Raw genomic sequence first — 13,919 nt, 5'->3', positions numbered from 1 at the left:
CCCCCAGCCCCTGCCAGCTCCCTGTGGTTCTGGCAAGGAGCCTCACCCACAGGTCCCGGTTCTTCCCTGAGGGACTTCGGGCTGGGGAGGCTGGGAGAGCATGAATGGTAGGGAGACCCCAAGGGTCGGGGGGGGGGGACAGGGACTGGGTCCCTGCTCTAAGGAAATGACCTCCTGTGGCAGGAGAAAGGCCTTACCTCCAGGAAGACATAAAACTTGGGTTGAGGGGATCCCTGGGTGGCGCAGCGGTTCAGCGCCTGCCTTTGGCCCAGGGCGCGATCCTGGAGACCCAGGATCGAATCCCACATCGGGCTCCCGGTGCATGGAGCCTGCTTCTCCCTCTGCCTGTGTCTCTGCCTCTCTCTCTCTCTCTCTGTGTGACTATCATAAATAAATAAAAAAAATTTAAAAAAAAAACTTGGGTTGAGGTAAGACGTCCAGGTAAATACACCCGGGAATAGAATCCCACCCTGAAAACATACGAACACAGAGTTCCGACCTCAGGGCAGCCTCCAGAAGGTGTTTTCCCACTGAGCGGGGTTTGTCTAGGATAGTTATTACTTAAGTGAAGGCCAGGAAGCAAGGAAGCACCCCAGGACTCACCCCCTTCCTCAGGGGCTCCCTGCCAGCGCTGGTGCCCGGCCTCAGGAGGAACTACTCGGGTCTAGTCCTCAGGCTGCCCGAGAACACGGGAACCACAACAAACAGGATTTCAAAGGCGCAGGGGCAGGACGACACCGGAAGCCAGGGCTGGGGCTGCCGAGCCGCGGTGGTCTTCCCGAGGGCCTGGGCACCTCCAGCCAGCGGGCCCTGGCGGCAGGGTCACACACGGCCCTCGGGGGGGGGCACAGCTGCTGGGCCCTCGGCACGCAGGTGGACAGCCTGCCACGGCCACCCCTGCCCACCGGCTCTCCCGTTCCTTGAAAATACGACACCACAAACGCCACCCGGCTGCCCGCAGGGTCTTTCCGGGGCTGTGCCGTGCCCAGTTGCACACACCACCAGTCTGGTCAGCAGACTCCCTGCACGTGGCCACACAGGCTCCTCTCAACACCGGCTTCACTGACCCAACATTGGGATGTTTCTTATTTGTAAAACAACTTTATAGTTTGGGAAAGCACAGGGAGCGCAGAGGGACCGTGACAAGGGCCGAGGCGGCCACGCACTCAGGCAGCTGGCTGACCGAGACGCTGCAGTCCCAGCCCCATGTCCTCCCACGTGGAGCCGTGGCCACCGAGCAGCTGAGCAGAGGCCGAGTTCGTGACAGTTCTCCACACACTCGGAGCATCACGTGAACCACGACTATGTAGAGCAAGAGGCAGTCCGGCGGGCGGTGGGCCTCACGGCAGCCCGTGTCACCTCGGGGCCACGCTCCCCGGCCGGCCGCTGCATCGTCTGAGTCCTGGTGAGCTCGGTCACCCTGGCAAGTTTAAGATGCGGCTGGCAAAGGCACAGGCCGTCCAGACCCCCGCCACCGCGGGACCTCTGACTCGGCACCCACGTGGTCCCCGCGTGGTTGGGGGAGGAGACCTGCCGACCAGGAGGACCGTGGCAGCTAGTGGCTACTCAGGACTCCTCCCGGGCCCCGGCCAGCTGCTTCACCTGGCGGCCGTGGACCACCCGCAACGCGCCCCCCGCGGCCTGGTGCAGCTGGGTCTCCAGGGCGCTGCGGAGGTCATTGACCTGCACATCTGGCAGAGGGTTAAAGCTGATGATGACCCTGTCCCTTGGGGCCGGGTCCCCCCCTGCCCCAGGAGCCACATCCCGCCGCCGCCTCCTCAGGTCAGAACCGGCCTGGACTTTCAGGTCTCGGTTGGATTTGGCATGGTCTGGCTTCTGAGCCCCAGGGACGGCTGGTTTGGGCCCAAGGTCAGGGTCCGGCCTCTGCTCAGGCTCTTGGACGGCAGGGTCTACCCCCAGAGCAGGCACACGGTCCCCGCCAACGGCCTCCTTTCTGGCCTTTCTGGCCTCCAGGTGACCGCCCTGCTGCCCAGCCTGGCCCCCGGCAGAAACAGCCCGGTGTGCCAGCTGACCGGTCTCGGCCTGGGCCCCAGGGGCTGCTCCTCCCGACCTGCTGGACAGGCCTGCAGGTCCCCGGTCTCGGCTCACTGGCTGGGGCTTCGCGGGAAGGTCCCCAGTCTCTCTTGCTCCCAAGACCTCTGCCTCCTGAACGTTGGCACCAGTGGCTCCCACCTCTTTTCTGGATCGTCTCCTTTCGTGGGAGCCTCTGCCAAGAGTGTCCTGACCCGGTTCCGGGACCTCGGCAGCAACAAGCTTCTCTGGGCTCCTGGGCACCTCGGCAGGGCCTGGCTCAGGCACCCGCTCCTGTACGCCAGCGTCGGCGGCTTCGGGCACAGCGCCCTGCCGGCCTTCCCTCGGCTCGGCCTGGGCTGCCCGGGGCTCCGTGCGGGCTGCGCCCGGAGCAGCAGCTGGAGCTCTGCCTGCAGCCCCCTCGGGCTCCTCCACTGAGCGCGAGCCGTGTCCCTGGGGCGGCGCGGGGGGATGCCCAGGAGCTCCACGTGCAGGTTCCAAAGGCTGTTGGGGGTGAGGCTCCACCGTCTCCCCATTGTGGGACTCCTGCTCCTTACCTCTGGGGACAGCCACCCCAGGCTCCGGCTGCGCTTCAGCTGCAAACGAAGTAAGTCTCAGTTTAGCCACAGAAATAAGCAGAAGCTACCACCACGGGGACCAGAGAGGGGAACTTGCAGCAATCACACACAGATCAAAGCTCTGCCCACAGGACTGCAGGTCCCGGGGCCACAGACCCAGCCACATGGAGCCACCGGGAGCCCCAGCTGGCGATCACACATCCAGTGACAGCCGCCTTCCCCGACCCGGCCCTGACTTGCCGTCCTCGCCGTCCTGCCTCTGCTGATGGATCTCCTTGTGCTGCTCCTCAATCACCGCCAGCAGCTTCTCCTGCTGGTCCAACAGCCGCTTCTGCTGGACCTGCTGCTCTTTGATCACCTGCAACAGGACGGCGTGGTCCAGCAGCTCCGCCCGGCCCGCTTCTGGCGAGGGGAAGGCGCACAGTCAGAGCCTGTCCCGGCCACACAAGCGCGGTGCCGGGCAGACGGTGGTGGGATGCTCGCCCTGGGACGCCCCACACCTGCACTGGCTCCCGTGGGCCCCACTGCTCAGGCTGCCGCCCGCTGGGAATAAATGTTGGGAGAAGCTAGAGCGGAGGTCTGCCACAGTGGGAACGACGGCAGGGTCCTGGGCTAGAGATACAAGCTACAAACTGCTCTAAATCAGAATAGCAGCCCTCGGAGAGTTTCCTCCAAGGGGAGAATCTAAGAAACAAACTGTCTTCCTTTCCAGCAGTGACCAGGACTGGGACCTCGATGAGGCAAAGGCCAGCTGCAGATAATACAGGGGTCCTGAGGCTGCTCCTGACCGCCACCCGGGGGGCTGGTGCAGGCTGGCACAGGGGGTGGGGGGCAGCGCAGCAGGTGTGCGTCAGAGGCCCCGCCACACTCTCCCCACACCCCTAACCCAGAACTTGGGCCCAGGAGGAGGCCCCGAGTCTGAGCACCCGGCGCCAGCAGTGTGTGCATGAGGGAGCCCGCCTTTCACTACCAACGCCTCAGCCCTGGCTCAGCTATGTTCGGGCAGCCATGGCTCGTGTAACTGCTATGACACGTGTGTCCTTAAGCAGGAGGCTGAGAAGGTGACATGAGCGGTTAGGGCAGGTGGGTGGGCAAGTTCACAAGGAGTGGTGAGAGCACACATCCCAGGGAGGCCCCATGTGCTGGGCACACACGTGCTGGCCTGTCCTCCCCAAGGTGACCTGTGACCTGCCACAATAGCACAGGGGTTGGCCTCCCCACCAGAGGCCCACAGCAAGAACGAGGCACGTGGAGGACAGACCCTGTGAGCATGAGGCCCCTCAGCCAGCCCCAGAGCAACAGTCCCCACTCCCAGCCCGCTGTCATCCAGACACCCTCGGGTCACAAAGGTGCCTGCCTCAGAAGGGCCACATCCTGTGGACGGGACCAGGGCTCCACACACAGCCTTTTATATGGGGGACGTTTGCAGCGTCGTCCCCCCAGGCTCTAGACCAGCCACTGGCCATGAGCCTCGCTGTCACCCTGGATACCTGTGGCTCATGGCCATATAATGGTCAACAGTACAGGGACAGCCTCACATGCTGCCACAACTGCCCATCCCCAGGGCAGGTGCTGGGGCGGGGGGGGGGGGGGAGTGGTGCCTGTCATGTCCAGCCAGAAGCAACGGGTGGGGCAGAGTAGTGACAAGCCATGTCCTCGGGCAGACCCCGGCCCACCAGGACCACAGATGGGATGGCAATGCACATGCAGGACACACTAGTACCCGGCCGTGCACAGGGCGGAAATTCCACGCAGGCCCCCGTCAGCACATACAGACGGCACCCATCGTCCTCCACGACCGGGGCACTTATGGAAAGGCGTGAGTTGGGACATTGGGGGGCCCCAACTGAGGGGCCGGGGCCAAGCCCGGCGGGGGGGGCAGGCTACGTGCTAACACAGGCCTGTGCCTTCTCCGTTCTGGCCTCTTAGATCCCCCCCAAGCAGGCCTTCGATTGGATCACACTCATCTGGGTCCGTACCTGCTACTATCTTTTTGATTTCAGCTGCTCATCCCATTGAGAGGCGTACGGAAGAAAGGCAGAGTAGGAAACCGTGAAAATTGTCTTTTCAGAAAGAAAAAAAATCAAAAGAATCAAACAGGTTTAGGTAACAGAGTATAAGGACAGGAATCAGCGAACACAGGGAGGCTACCAGACACGAAGCAACACGTGTGAAACCCCTAGAGCAGCCCCCTAACTCCAGACAACCTCCAGGGTCTCCTGGCTCAGGCCTCTGGCTGTCGTGGGTTCAGCGGGCAGCCCCGAGCCCAGTGCTCCGGCTGGGAGGCAGCCCAGGGGGGCAGCAGAGCACATATGTCTCGGGAACAGCCCCCAGTGCTGCTCCACCAAGACCCACGCGCCCACACCCCGGCGGCACAGCAAGAAACACCCTCGCACAGCTCACAGGGGTGGGGCCGCTCCGCAGACAGACTCGGTGATGCCGGGAGGCGGGTGGGGTGGTGGTGGGATGGAGTTCTAACTGGGGAGCAGCTGTGCACAGGCCCCTTGGTCACCAACCAAATGAGGACAGGAGATAGGAAGGCTGCCCCCACCCACACTACGGAGGCAGCGCCCACCAGGACCAGGGCGGGGCCGCGAGGAGGGGGCGGTCATCAAATCAACAGCTGAAGTCACCCCAGAACAGGCACCAAGGTCTGAAGGAGGATTAACTACCGGAGAGATAAGGTGTGACAAGCTTTTGTTTCACAGGACAGGTGCTAGGTCTTCACAGCAGATGGGCACAAACGTCCCCCTAAGCTGAGGGGGGCAGAATACACGGGGGCGGAGGTGAGGCGGGCAGGACCAACCACCTGCCCTCCCGACCGGGTCACCGGGAAGGCACATCCTGAAAACAAGCAGCATCCGGGGGCACGAACACCCCCACTCTGGCGGTGCTGAACACCACTCCTATTAGGAGCAGTGACACAGCTGCTTTAAAAGAGCTACAAATGGGAACAGAAAACCATGTGACATGACGACAGATGTTTTTTAAGAGGAAAAAGAGGAGAAAGACAAAACCTATGTGGCGGGGGGCGGTGGGGGGGGACAGGGGACAGAGAAAGCTCCCCCCAGGACAGGCACCTGCGGCTCCTTCCCGGTCATGGCTGCGGGGCTGGAAGGAAGGGGCAGATGGCTCCGGGCCCCAGGGAGGATGCGGCAAGAAAGCCAAGCCTTACCCTCCAGCTTGCTGCCAGCGTGGCCTCCGCCCTGGCCTCCTCCGCCCTGGCCCTCCGCGTTCCTCTGCTCCCGCAGCTCTGCCTGAGGCCCGGCCTCGGGGGCCAGCTTCCCCGGGAGGGGAGCCTTCCCGCCTGCACACATGGAGATTCGAGAGGTTGGCAAAGAACTCAGAGGAGTCAGGTGGGGAGGCAGAAGGGGGGTAGATGCTTCCTAAAAACACCCTCCTCCCCACCCCCACCCGTCAGTTTATATCCGACCCGATGATTACCGGGGAAGTAATAAAAACATATTTAACAATCCCATGGGCTCGTGGCGGCGAGCCAGCGTCAACTACCTTCACCAATTAACATGCGAGAACCGTCCTACGGCACTTAGACTGCACGTAACAACGTGCTACCTGTCAAGCGCTCCCGCGCGTCCCCATGAGCGCCCAGATGCATGGGAGCAGCGCGGCACCTGACACTTAGTGGTCCTGCAAACAGTGTGGCAGACACCACGGCAGCTGTCAGGCCACCACCCCCGGCTTCCCCAGCAGCTGCAGCAGGGCCACCGCACTCACACGCTGGCGAGCTGATCTTGGGAGCCGAGCGGGGGAGGGGAGGGGGGGGTCTGAGCGGAAGGAGGAACGATCGATTCCTGCTGCCCCACCTTCCTCCCCCCAGAGGGGCCTCAGGGGCCCAGATGACACCCACCGGGCTCGCTCTTCTCCGCCAGCCTGCCCACGGCCCCTGCGGCCCGGCCCGGCAGTGGGACTGCGGCGGCTCTCTCCCCTGCGCCGGCTGCCAGAGCATCCGGCCCATCGGGGGGCAAGGCCTGGGGCCCTGGCTGCAGACCCCTGTCGCCTGGCCCCTGGTCCTCCTTCATGGGCTTGATGGCTGGCTGACCATTTCCTTCTGGAATGTTCTGGGGATCTTCAGGGAGACCTCCTGCTACCTCCAAGACCTGGTCCTGTCTGGGTCGGTCTCTCTCTGACTCTGGCGGAGGAGGTACCATCTGCGCCTTGCCCCCCAAAGCCTTTTCATCCACGTGCTTGGACGGACGCTCACTCTCCTCCGGTTGGTCTTGGTCTTGACCTTCGTCCACCACCACCTTGTCGTGAGGGACAGGGGGCTCGTGGCGGTGGGCCTCGCCCACAGGTACCGCCACACCTGGAGGAGACACACATCAGGGAGCCGGCAGGGGAGGCTGGCCCAGCCCTCCTTCCCAGGAGTGTGAACGGAGTCCCGGTGACACGGGCTGGCAAGTGCTACCTCTCCCAGATGGGACTGTTTCCTGAGCACTGAGGCTACTTCTAGAGACTGAGAAAAGGCGCAGCTGCGAGCCAGCTGGAGGGGCCCGGGGAGGACATGCGTCTGAGCCACAGGAGGAGGCAGGAAGGACCAGAACTTAGGCGGGCCCCTCCCCGGCCCTCCCGCCACACATGCCACCTCACCTTGGCCCGGGCGGTCCAGCTGCGCCTGCTCCTGCTTCTCCTTGGTGCCTTCCCTCTGGGGCACGTTCACGGGGCCCTTAATCTGGGCCTGCTCCATCTCATCTTTGTCATTGGGCAGCTTCGGCTTGTCTCGGCCGTCCTCGGCCACGTCCACCACTGGATTCTGGCCTGCAAGCCCAGCACAGCTAATTGAGCAGTGTTTCCGCGTGGTTACACCGCCCGTCAGCATGGGACTGGGCGGTTTTCCCTAGATTGTAATCACATTTCCTAGTCGAATGGCAGAGCCTAAACAGTTATTTTTTTTTTTCCTGTTCAATCATTAGCAGCTAAGTACCACAAAAAACTGTCATTTTCATGTGTATTCATAACAAAAATATGTCAAGATGTAATTTACACCTAACTGGGTGCGGAAAAGGGACGCGCCATGGAGCACCGGCCGCCGCCACCAGATGGCAGCACGAGCCCGCATTTGCCACGCGATGGGGGCTGTGGCCTGGGGCCAGCATCTGCCCAGGGTCCCCCCTTGGGGACAACCACCCTGCCACACTGCCCCCCCCACTACAAGCCAGCACCGGGGGCGGTGGGGGTGCTGAGATGCTCAAGGAGAATGCTGCTGGGAAAACCCACGCATGACCCCGCCCACAGTAAGATCAGCTCCAAGGAAGAGAGACGGCCACAGGCAGAGGAGAAGCGGCGCCTCCCCCGCCCCTACGCCCTGCGTCTGCCCCACGCCCGTCCCCACGCGGCCGTCTGTGCCAGCTCGCCCGCACAGCAGGACCAGAACAGAGTCTGTTAGGACATGGTCTCTATTTAAAAAGTTGGCAAATGTGGCAGAAACTAAACATCCTGGGAAAAGATGCTTTAAAGAGCCATCATTTCATCCCAGAGACCAGAAGCAGCCTCTGTAACCCATCTCAGGACACCAGCCGCCCCAAGGCCAGAAGGGACGGGCCTCTGGCTGTCCCCAAGGAGGGGAAATGTCCCAGGCGGACCGTTCTGCTGGCCCGGGGCGGTGCCCTCACCTGCATGGGTGCCAGGTGGCAGCCGGGGACAGAACCCTCACTGGATCGCTGCGGGGCCGGGGCCCTGCCAGGTGGCGGGGCTGAGCCAGCAGGAAGCAGACTCTGGACTCTACAGTTTAACCAAGTGGCTGATAACAGTCAGCGTGTGAACGTCCCAGAGCAGGTGAATTGTCCCGGTCTCCGTCACACAATTAACCCCTTCCCAGAGGTTCCATGCTCACGCAGGAACCACCGTAAATCAAGGGGTCTGTCCAGCACATCACGAAGTTAAGAAAAAGGGCCAGAAGGGGAAGGAAAACCCGGAGAAAACAGGAAACTGCCGCACTATCATAGGACCAAGCGGCCCGCACATGGTCCCGTCTCAGCAGGACCCAGGGTGTCACCGTGAGAGCCGGGAGGCCTGGCTTGGGCTGGGCCGAGGTGGGCCCCCGTGCGGGTGGCGAGGCAGGGACCGATGGTGGTCGAGTCAGCCTGCGGGGCCCCTGGAAACCGCGGCAGGGGACACGACTCTACCACCTGTGAGGTGCACCTGGCTGGGTGGCCCCACGGTCCACAGCGACCAGAGGCGCTCCCCAAGCTGGAACCGGCTCCCTGGGGGCACAGCCTGCCAGCAGGGCCTCCCGCCAGCCAAACACAGCCTCGGGATGGGTGACCGAAGAGCAGCTGGGGCCACGCAGACGGGATACAGAGAGCCATCAGGGTTGTCACCCCCGGGGACCAGCAACCCAGTGACCCAGGGCAGACCCGCGCCGAGCCCATGTCCCTGCCACATTCCACCCGGCGCTCGGAGACCAGTGGTTTTCAGCGGAATTGCACTGCACGTGGCAAGGGATCCGCCTGACGGTGCTGCAGGCTGCACACCCCTGGGACAGGCCAACGGACGGTCACCCATCAGGCCTTCCTGTCCAGGGCCCACATGGGCATCAAGGCCGTAACTCTAGCTCAGCCGGAAGGACGCCCAAAGACCCCGACACTGTGCTCCGGGCTGTCTTTAGAATCAGGGAGGCAGTGTGGACGGCATGACCCCTAGAGTGGCCCTGCCCACGGCCGAGGAAGCCCGCAGCCAGGGCCCGGGTCGGGGGGCGTGCTGTGGGTGGCTGCTATCGACCAGCCTCTCCCCGGGGGCCCGGAGGTCAGTTAAGACAGAAGGCAATCATCTCAGACCATCGAGCTCCAATCGGGTGGGGTCCTTGGCCCCCTAGAGGACCCCGATTCAGGAGACACACGGGACCCCAGGGCCACACACTTGTAAACCCAGAGCAGCCGCCTGACAGCACCTGAGAGAGCCAGGCCCCGCGTTCAGGTGGCTTCCCGTGTGACCGGTTTCTGGCGCCCCCCAAAGCGCCCGCCCTGGAGGTGGCTGTGGGAGCGGGCTAGGGAGCGCGGGGTTCTCAGACCCCCCTTCGTGGTCTGGCTGGCAGGCGCAGCCTTGACTTCTGCATTCTCTCATCTTTCCAAGTGTACGGAGTTGCAACGGCTCCCCAGACCCCAGCCTCCTGCTCAAGGGGCCACGGTGGCCCCGGCCTCACTCCTCAAGGTCCCCTAGAGTGGCAAGGTCTACCCGTGGGCAGAGGTGGGCAAGTGGCTCCCCAGGGGCCTCTGAGGGCAGGTCCAGGTCACTGGGGCCTGCACACGCGAGGCAGTGCCCTCCCTGCTCCAGGGGACCCTGTGAATGTGGTCTGGAGGGGCTGGCAAGGTCGCCTGGGAGGGCAGGGATGAGACGAGCTCACTGCAGCGTCCTGACACACGTGGCCGAGGAAAGCCCCTCTCGGCAGGGACCAAGCCGCCGGGCGGAGAGGAGGCAGATGTGCATAGAGCTTTGTCTCCCTCACACACGCGTGGCACCTGCCGCAGAGTGGGGTCACCTTCCTGCCTTGTGCAGGGGCAAGCCCTTGGGAGATTATGGGGCGGGGGGCCCAGTGGCGAGCTCCCACTCGGGCCTGGGTCACCCTCTGCCACCTGCGTCCAGGGCCATGGCTGTGCTGCCGCCCACAGCCTTCAGCCGGCTCCCCGGCCTGACACCCAGAGGCCCCAACCTGGCCCTTCTTGTTTCTCCCCCCAGAGTAGAAGCAACCGCGCGCCCGGGGGGCGGGGAGAGCGTGCATCAGGGGTGCCCTGACACCATGACACAGGGTGGGGACACTGGGAGGGGAAGGGGGAGAGGGGACATGGCCGCATTCGGAGGACGGAGCCAAACGTGTTACAGAATCCGACCTGCGCTGCCGGACCCTCCGGGGTGCTACCAGATAGGAGATAAATGGCCTAATTAGGCTTTTTAACAGATAATTGCCTCGCAGGGCCCAGCAACCTCTTTCTTCCACACGTGCTGTTCACCACACCACCGCGCATCCCGGGCTCCACTCTCTAGGAGTGCCAGTCCCCGGGTCCCCCGCAGGGCGGGACCGCCATCATCTGTCCCAGGGCCAGTTCGGGGCTCTAAGGGAAGCTAGCACCGTTCTGGCCTCTGCAACATCAAAGGGACCAATAAACCCCACTGCAGGCTGCCGCGCAGAAGTCCGACAGGGCGCACACGGCGCAGGCCCCGCGGTCCCAGCCCTTCCACGAGGCGGCCCGTCAATTACGGGGGAGGCCGAGGGCGAAAGAAACAGAGAACGCGCTAAAAACACACGGCATGTGCTCCTGAGGGGGGCCCTGTGTTTTGTTACGGGCTCGTGGAAGAAATGGAAACCAGATGTGGCCTCGGCGGGCTCCAGGTGAGCCCGCGGCCGGCTGCCACGACAGGATGCAGCTGCCGGCACAGGCCGTGGACCACGGCGGCACAGCGCCATGGGGACAGGCAGCCCGGTGCCCCTGATGCCGGGGAATCCACGGCCGGCTGAGCCGGGGTCACGGGTGCCCGAGTCCAGCTCTGCCAGGGCCGTCAGCAGGGGCAGGTGCATGCCACACACTTCCCTCTTCAAGTGGACTTTCTCCAAGTTGCTGAATCCGTGCAGCTCGGTGCAAGACACTCAGGTGGCTGCTGACCATTCTGTTTCCCTGGTGAACCCCGTCATTCCCAGGGGTCCTCTCTGCAGACCCCAAAAGGGGAATCTTTTTGCCAGCCCTCATCATCCCAAGAAGGCAAAAAGAGAGCAGAGCCTGCTCCTTGGAGCCCCAGGAGAGACTGTTCTCCCACAGGGGAGGTTGTGGAGGTGCCGATGCCAGCCAGGGGCTCTCCAAGTCCAGCACAGACACTGCTGGCAGGCCCGGCCCAGCAGGGACCCAGGGCACATTCAACTCCTTGCCAGCCTTCTGGGACCTTTTCTTTGTTAATCATGGAGGTGGGGTGACCAGGACTCCTACCTGGGGCAGGCTCTCCTTTCCCAACACTGTCAAACCCACCAGCACAGGCACTGTCCCCCTGCAGGGGCCTCCCCGACAGGGGCATGCAGCCTGGCAAATCTCAATCCAAGTGGGGTTCTATCTGCAGAGGAGGGGAGTCGGACCCACATGGACACACGATTGGTGTGAATGCATAAAACCCAACCATCGTCAGAGCAGAAGCCCCCAGAATGAACGTCACCACAGAAGCACAATCCACCAGGGAGTGCCCCAGCTTGATGCCACTCAGCGCTGCTGGTGGTGACGGGCCAGCACGGAGGAGGCTCTCCCCACACCCTCCTATCGATGCCTGGGACAGCCAGGGGTTCACAGAACACTCTTCTCTCCCAACCAACTCTGGACACCATGGAGCCCCCTTTGTGCCCTGGAAAGCCACGCCCAGCAACCACCCGGCAGGGCGCCTGGCTGGCTCAGCAGGTTAAGTGTCTGCCTTCAGCTCAGGTCATGATCCTGGGGTCCTGGGATCAGGTCCCGCATTGCAGGGGTGGGGTGGTCCCTGCTCAGCAGGGAGTCTGCTTCTCCCTGTGCCTCTCCCATCTGCTCATGCTTTCTCTCTCTCTCAAATAAACAAAATTTAAAAAGAAAAAAGAAACCACCCTGCACCGTGACAGGTATGGCCACAGGCAGGGTGACAGCCACACGGTGCAGGCCTGTAGCTGTAGAAGGCCAAGTGGTCACCAGCATCGCAGAACAGCAAACGAAGCCAAGGGGTGTTGCTGACTTTGTCCAAAGCAAAACCTGGCTTGAACCCTTATCCCCAAAACAGAGCCAGCAAACGTGACAACAGCCGCCTGTGCTCACCTGCAGGCACAGCGAACGGCGGCCCTGAACCCATTCCCGCTGTCCACTGCCCAACGTGTGCCGCCTGTCCCCTGCGTGCAAGCCCCCCGCCCTCTTCTATCACCCAGATGGTACAGGGGCAGGTAAGACAGCCTGCAAGCACCACCTGCGGGCCACAACCTGAGATGATGCTGCTGGGGCCCCGAGAAGGCTGCGGGGCCGGGCGGCCGTGTGCATACCTGGGAGTCGCGTACCTGGGAGTCGCGCTGCCTCTGCCTTTATGACGCCCTCAGCCTCTTCAAGCCGGCCGGCCAGGGCTTCCTTGGCCAAGTCCACCGGGGCCTCTTCGCTCACGGACAGGGTGGTGTGTGTGCTGACCATCAGGATGCCCAGGCCAACCCAGAGCACCACCTGGACGAGACAAAGACCCAAGAGCAAAAGGGGTCAGGTAGCCTGTGCGCTCCTGCCCTGTGCAAGCGAGGAGGGGGCATGGGGACCATGGTGCGCACAGGTACCGCAGTCCTGCTGGCTTGCCCACCACTCACGCTGGCCGCTAGGAGACGATGGTCCCTAACTAGCGAGCGTGACCCAGTCATCAGCTGAACCTGCTGGAGCCAGGCTAGCAAAGGGGGAAGGGGTGGGCTGGGGCAGCACGAGGGCGGTCTGCAGAGGAGACCCCCAAGCCCACTGACCAGGCCTCCTGGAGAGCAGGGGCCAAACCCATCTGCACCCATGGCTGCAGAGGTCAGGCTCCCAAAGGCCTTGGTCAGACGAGCAAGAACCTCAGGGCAGCTGCCCAACCCTAAGGAGGCACTTTGCCACCCCCCCGCACCCCCGCCCTCCGACCCAGCAGGCGTGCAGGCAGCCCAGGCCCCTGGGTACCTGGCTCCTGGGCGCAATCGTTCTGCCCCCCACATCACCCACTGGGCCGGACACGCCCAGAGCCGCCGGCAGGTATGGAAGAAAGCCATGGAGAAGGCGGCTGCTAGCCCTGCTTGGGTGAGCCTCGTCCCCACCCTGACCCCGACCCCGGCCCTCCTGTGGGGGAGCCACAGCTGATGAGACGCAGCCCTCGGTATGCGGTGCCCCAAGCCCTGCATTATGCAACGCCGTCGCCTCCTGCAGCGCCTATTTTAGGACTCGCACACGCTGGACCAGCGCGCACAATTATTTGTGCTGCCACAGCAGTGGACACGGCCATTCGTGCCCTGCCTGCACCGGCCCACCGGGCTCTCTCCAGGGAGCACTGGTTCCTGGTCCTGCAGAGGCTGTGGGAGAGGCCCTGGAGGAGACCTGCCCCCAGAGCCAGGGGGACCACTCCTCACCTCTACACAGCCTCAGAGCCAGGACGCAAACCTTTTTCTAGAAGGCGTGTTGACTTTAAAATGCATCAGTTCAAAACAACCCGGGAGCCATTCCTAGGTCCAACCCAGGGGGAGAAGGGGTGCTCCTCGGAGGAAGGGCCTCTGCTCACCAAGGTGGGCGAGGCCAGCTATAGAAGCCTCCAGAACAAGTCCACTGAACGGCTTGGGTGCTCACAGGGGCCAAGGACAGGGCA

At 63.2% G+C, this 13,919-nt stretch overlaps 1 protein-coding gene across 4 annotated transcripts in view; it reads right to left on the bottom strand.

The window, feature by feature from the left end:
- Positions 1-1,081: 1,081 nt before the first annotated feature.
- Positions 1,082-13,919, bottom strand: part of SLC38A10 (solute carrier family 38 member 10) — a 40,016-nt gene continuing 27,178 nt past the window's right edge. Inside the window, exons 11-17 of one of the 4 annotated variants that reach the window (XM_025999925.2) lie at positions 12,601-12,772; positions 7,218-7,385; positions 6,478-6,933; positions 5,785-5,916; positions 4,589-4,612; positions 2,850-3,011; positions 1,082-2,627 (exon numbers count right to left, since the gene is read on the bottom strand). In XM_025999925.2, coding sequence (XP_025855710.2) covers positions 1,567-2,627; positions 2,850-3,011; positions 4,589-4,612; positions 5,785-5,916; positions 6,478-6,933; positions 7,218-7,385; positions 12,601-12,772 — 2,175 coding nt within the window. In that variant the 3' untranslated portion in view covers positions 1,082-1,566. The remainder of the gene's footprint in view (positions 2,628-2,849; positions 3,012-4,588; positions 4,613-5,784; positions 5,917-6,477; positions 6,934-7,217; positions 7,386-12,600; positions 12,773-13,919) is intronic. The other 3 variants (XM_025999926.2, XM_025999927.2, XM_025999928.2) reach the window with 3 other exon arrangements.

This window comes from Vulpes vulpes, chromosome 2, assembly GCF_048418805.1.
Source record: "Vulpes vulpes isolate BD-2025 chromosome 2, VulVul3, whole genome shotgun sequence".
NCBI lineage: Eukaryota > Metazoa > Chordata > Mammalia > Carnivora > Canidae > Vulpes > Vulpes vulpes.
This window is presented reverse-complemented; position numbering and strand designations above follow the sequence as displayed.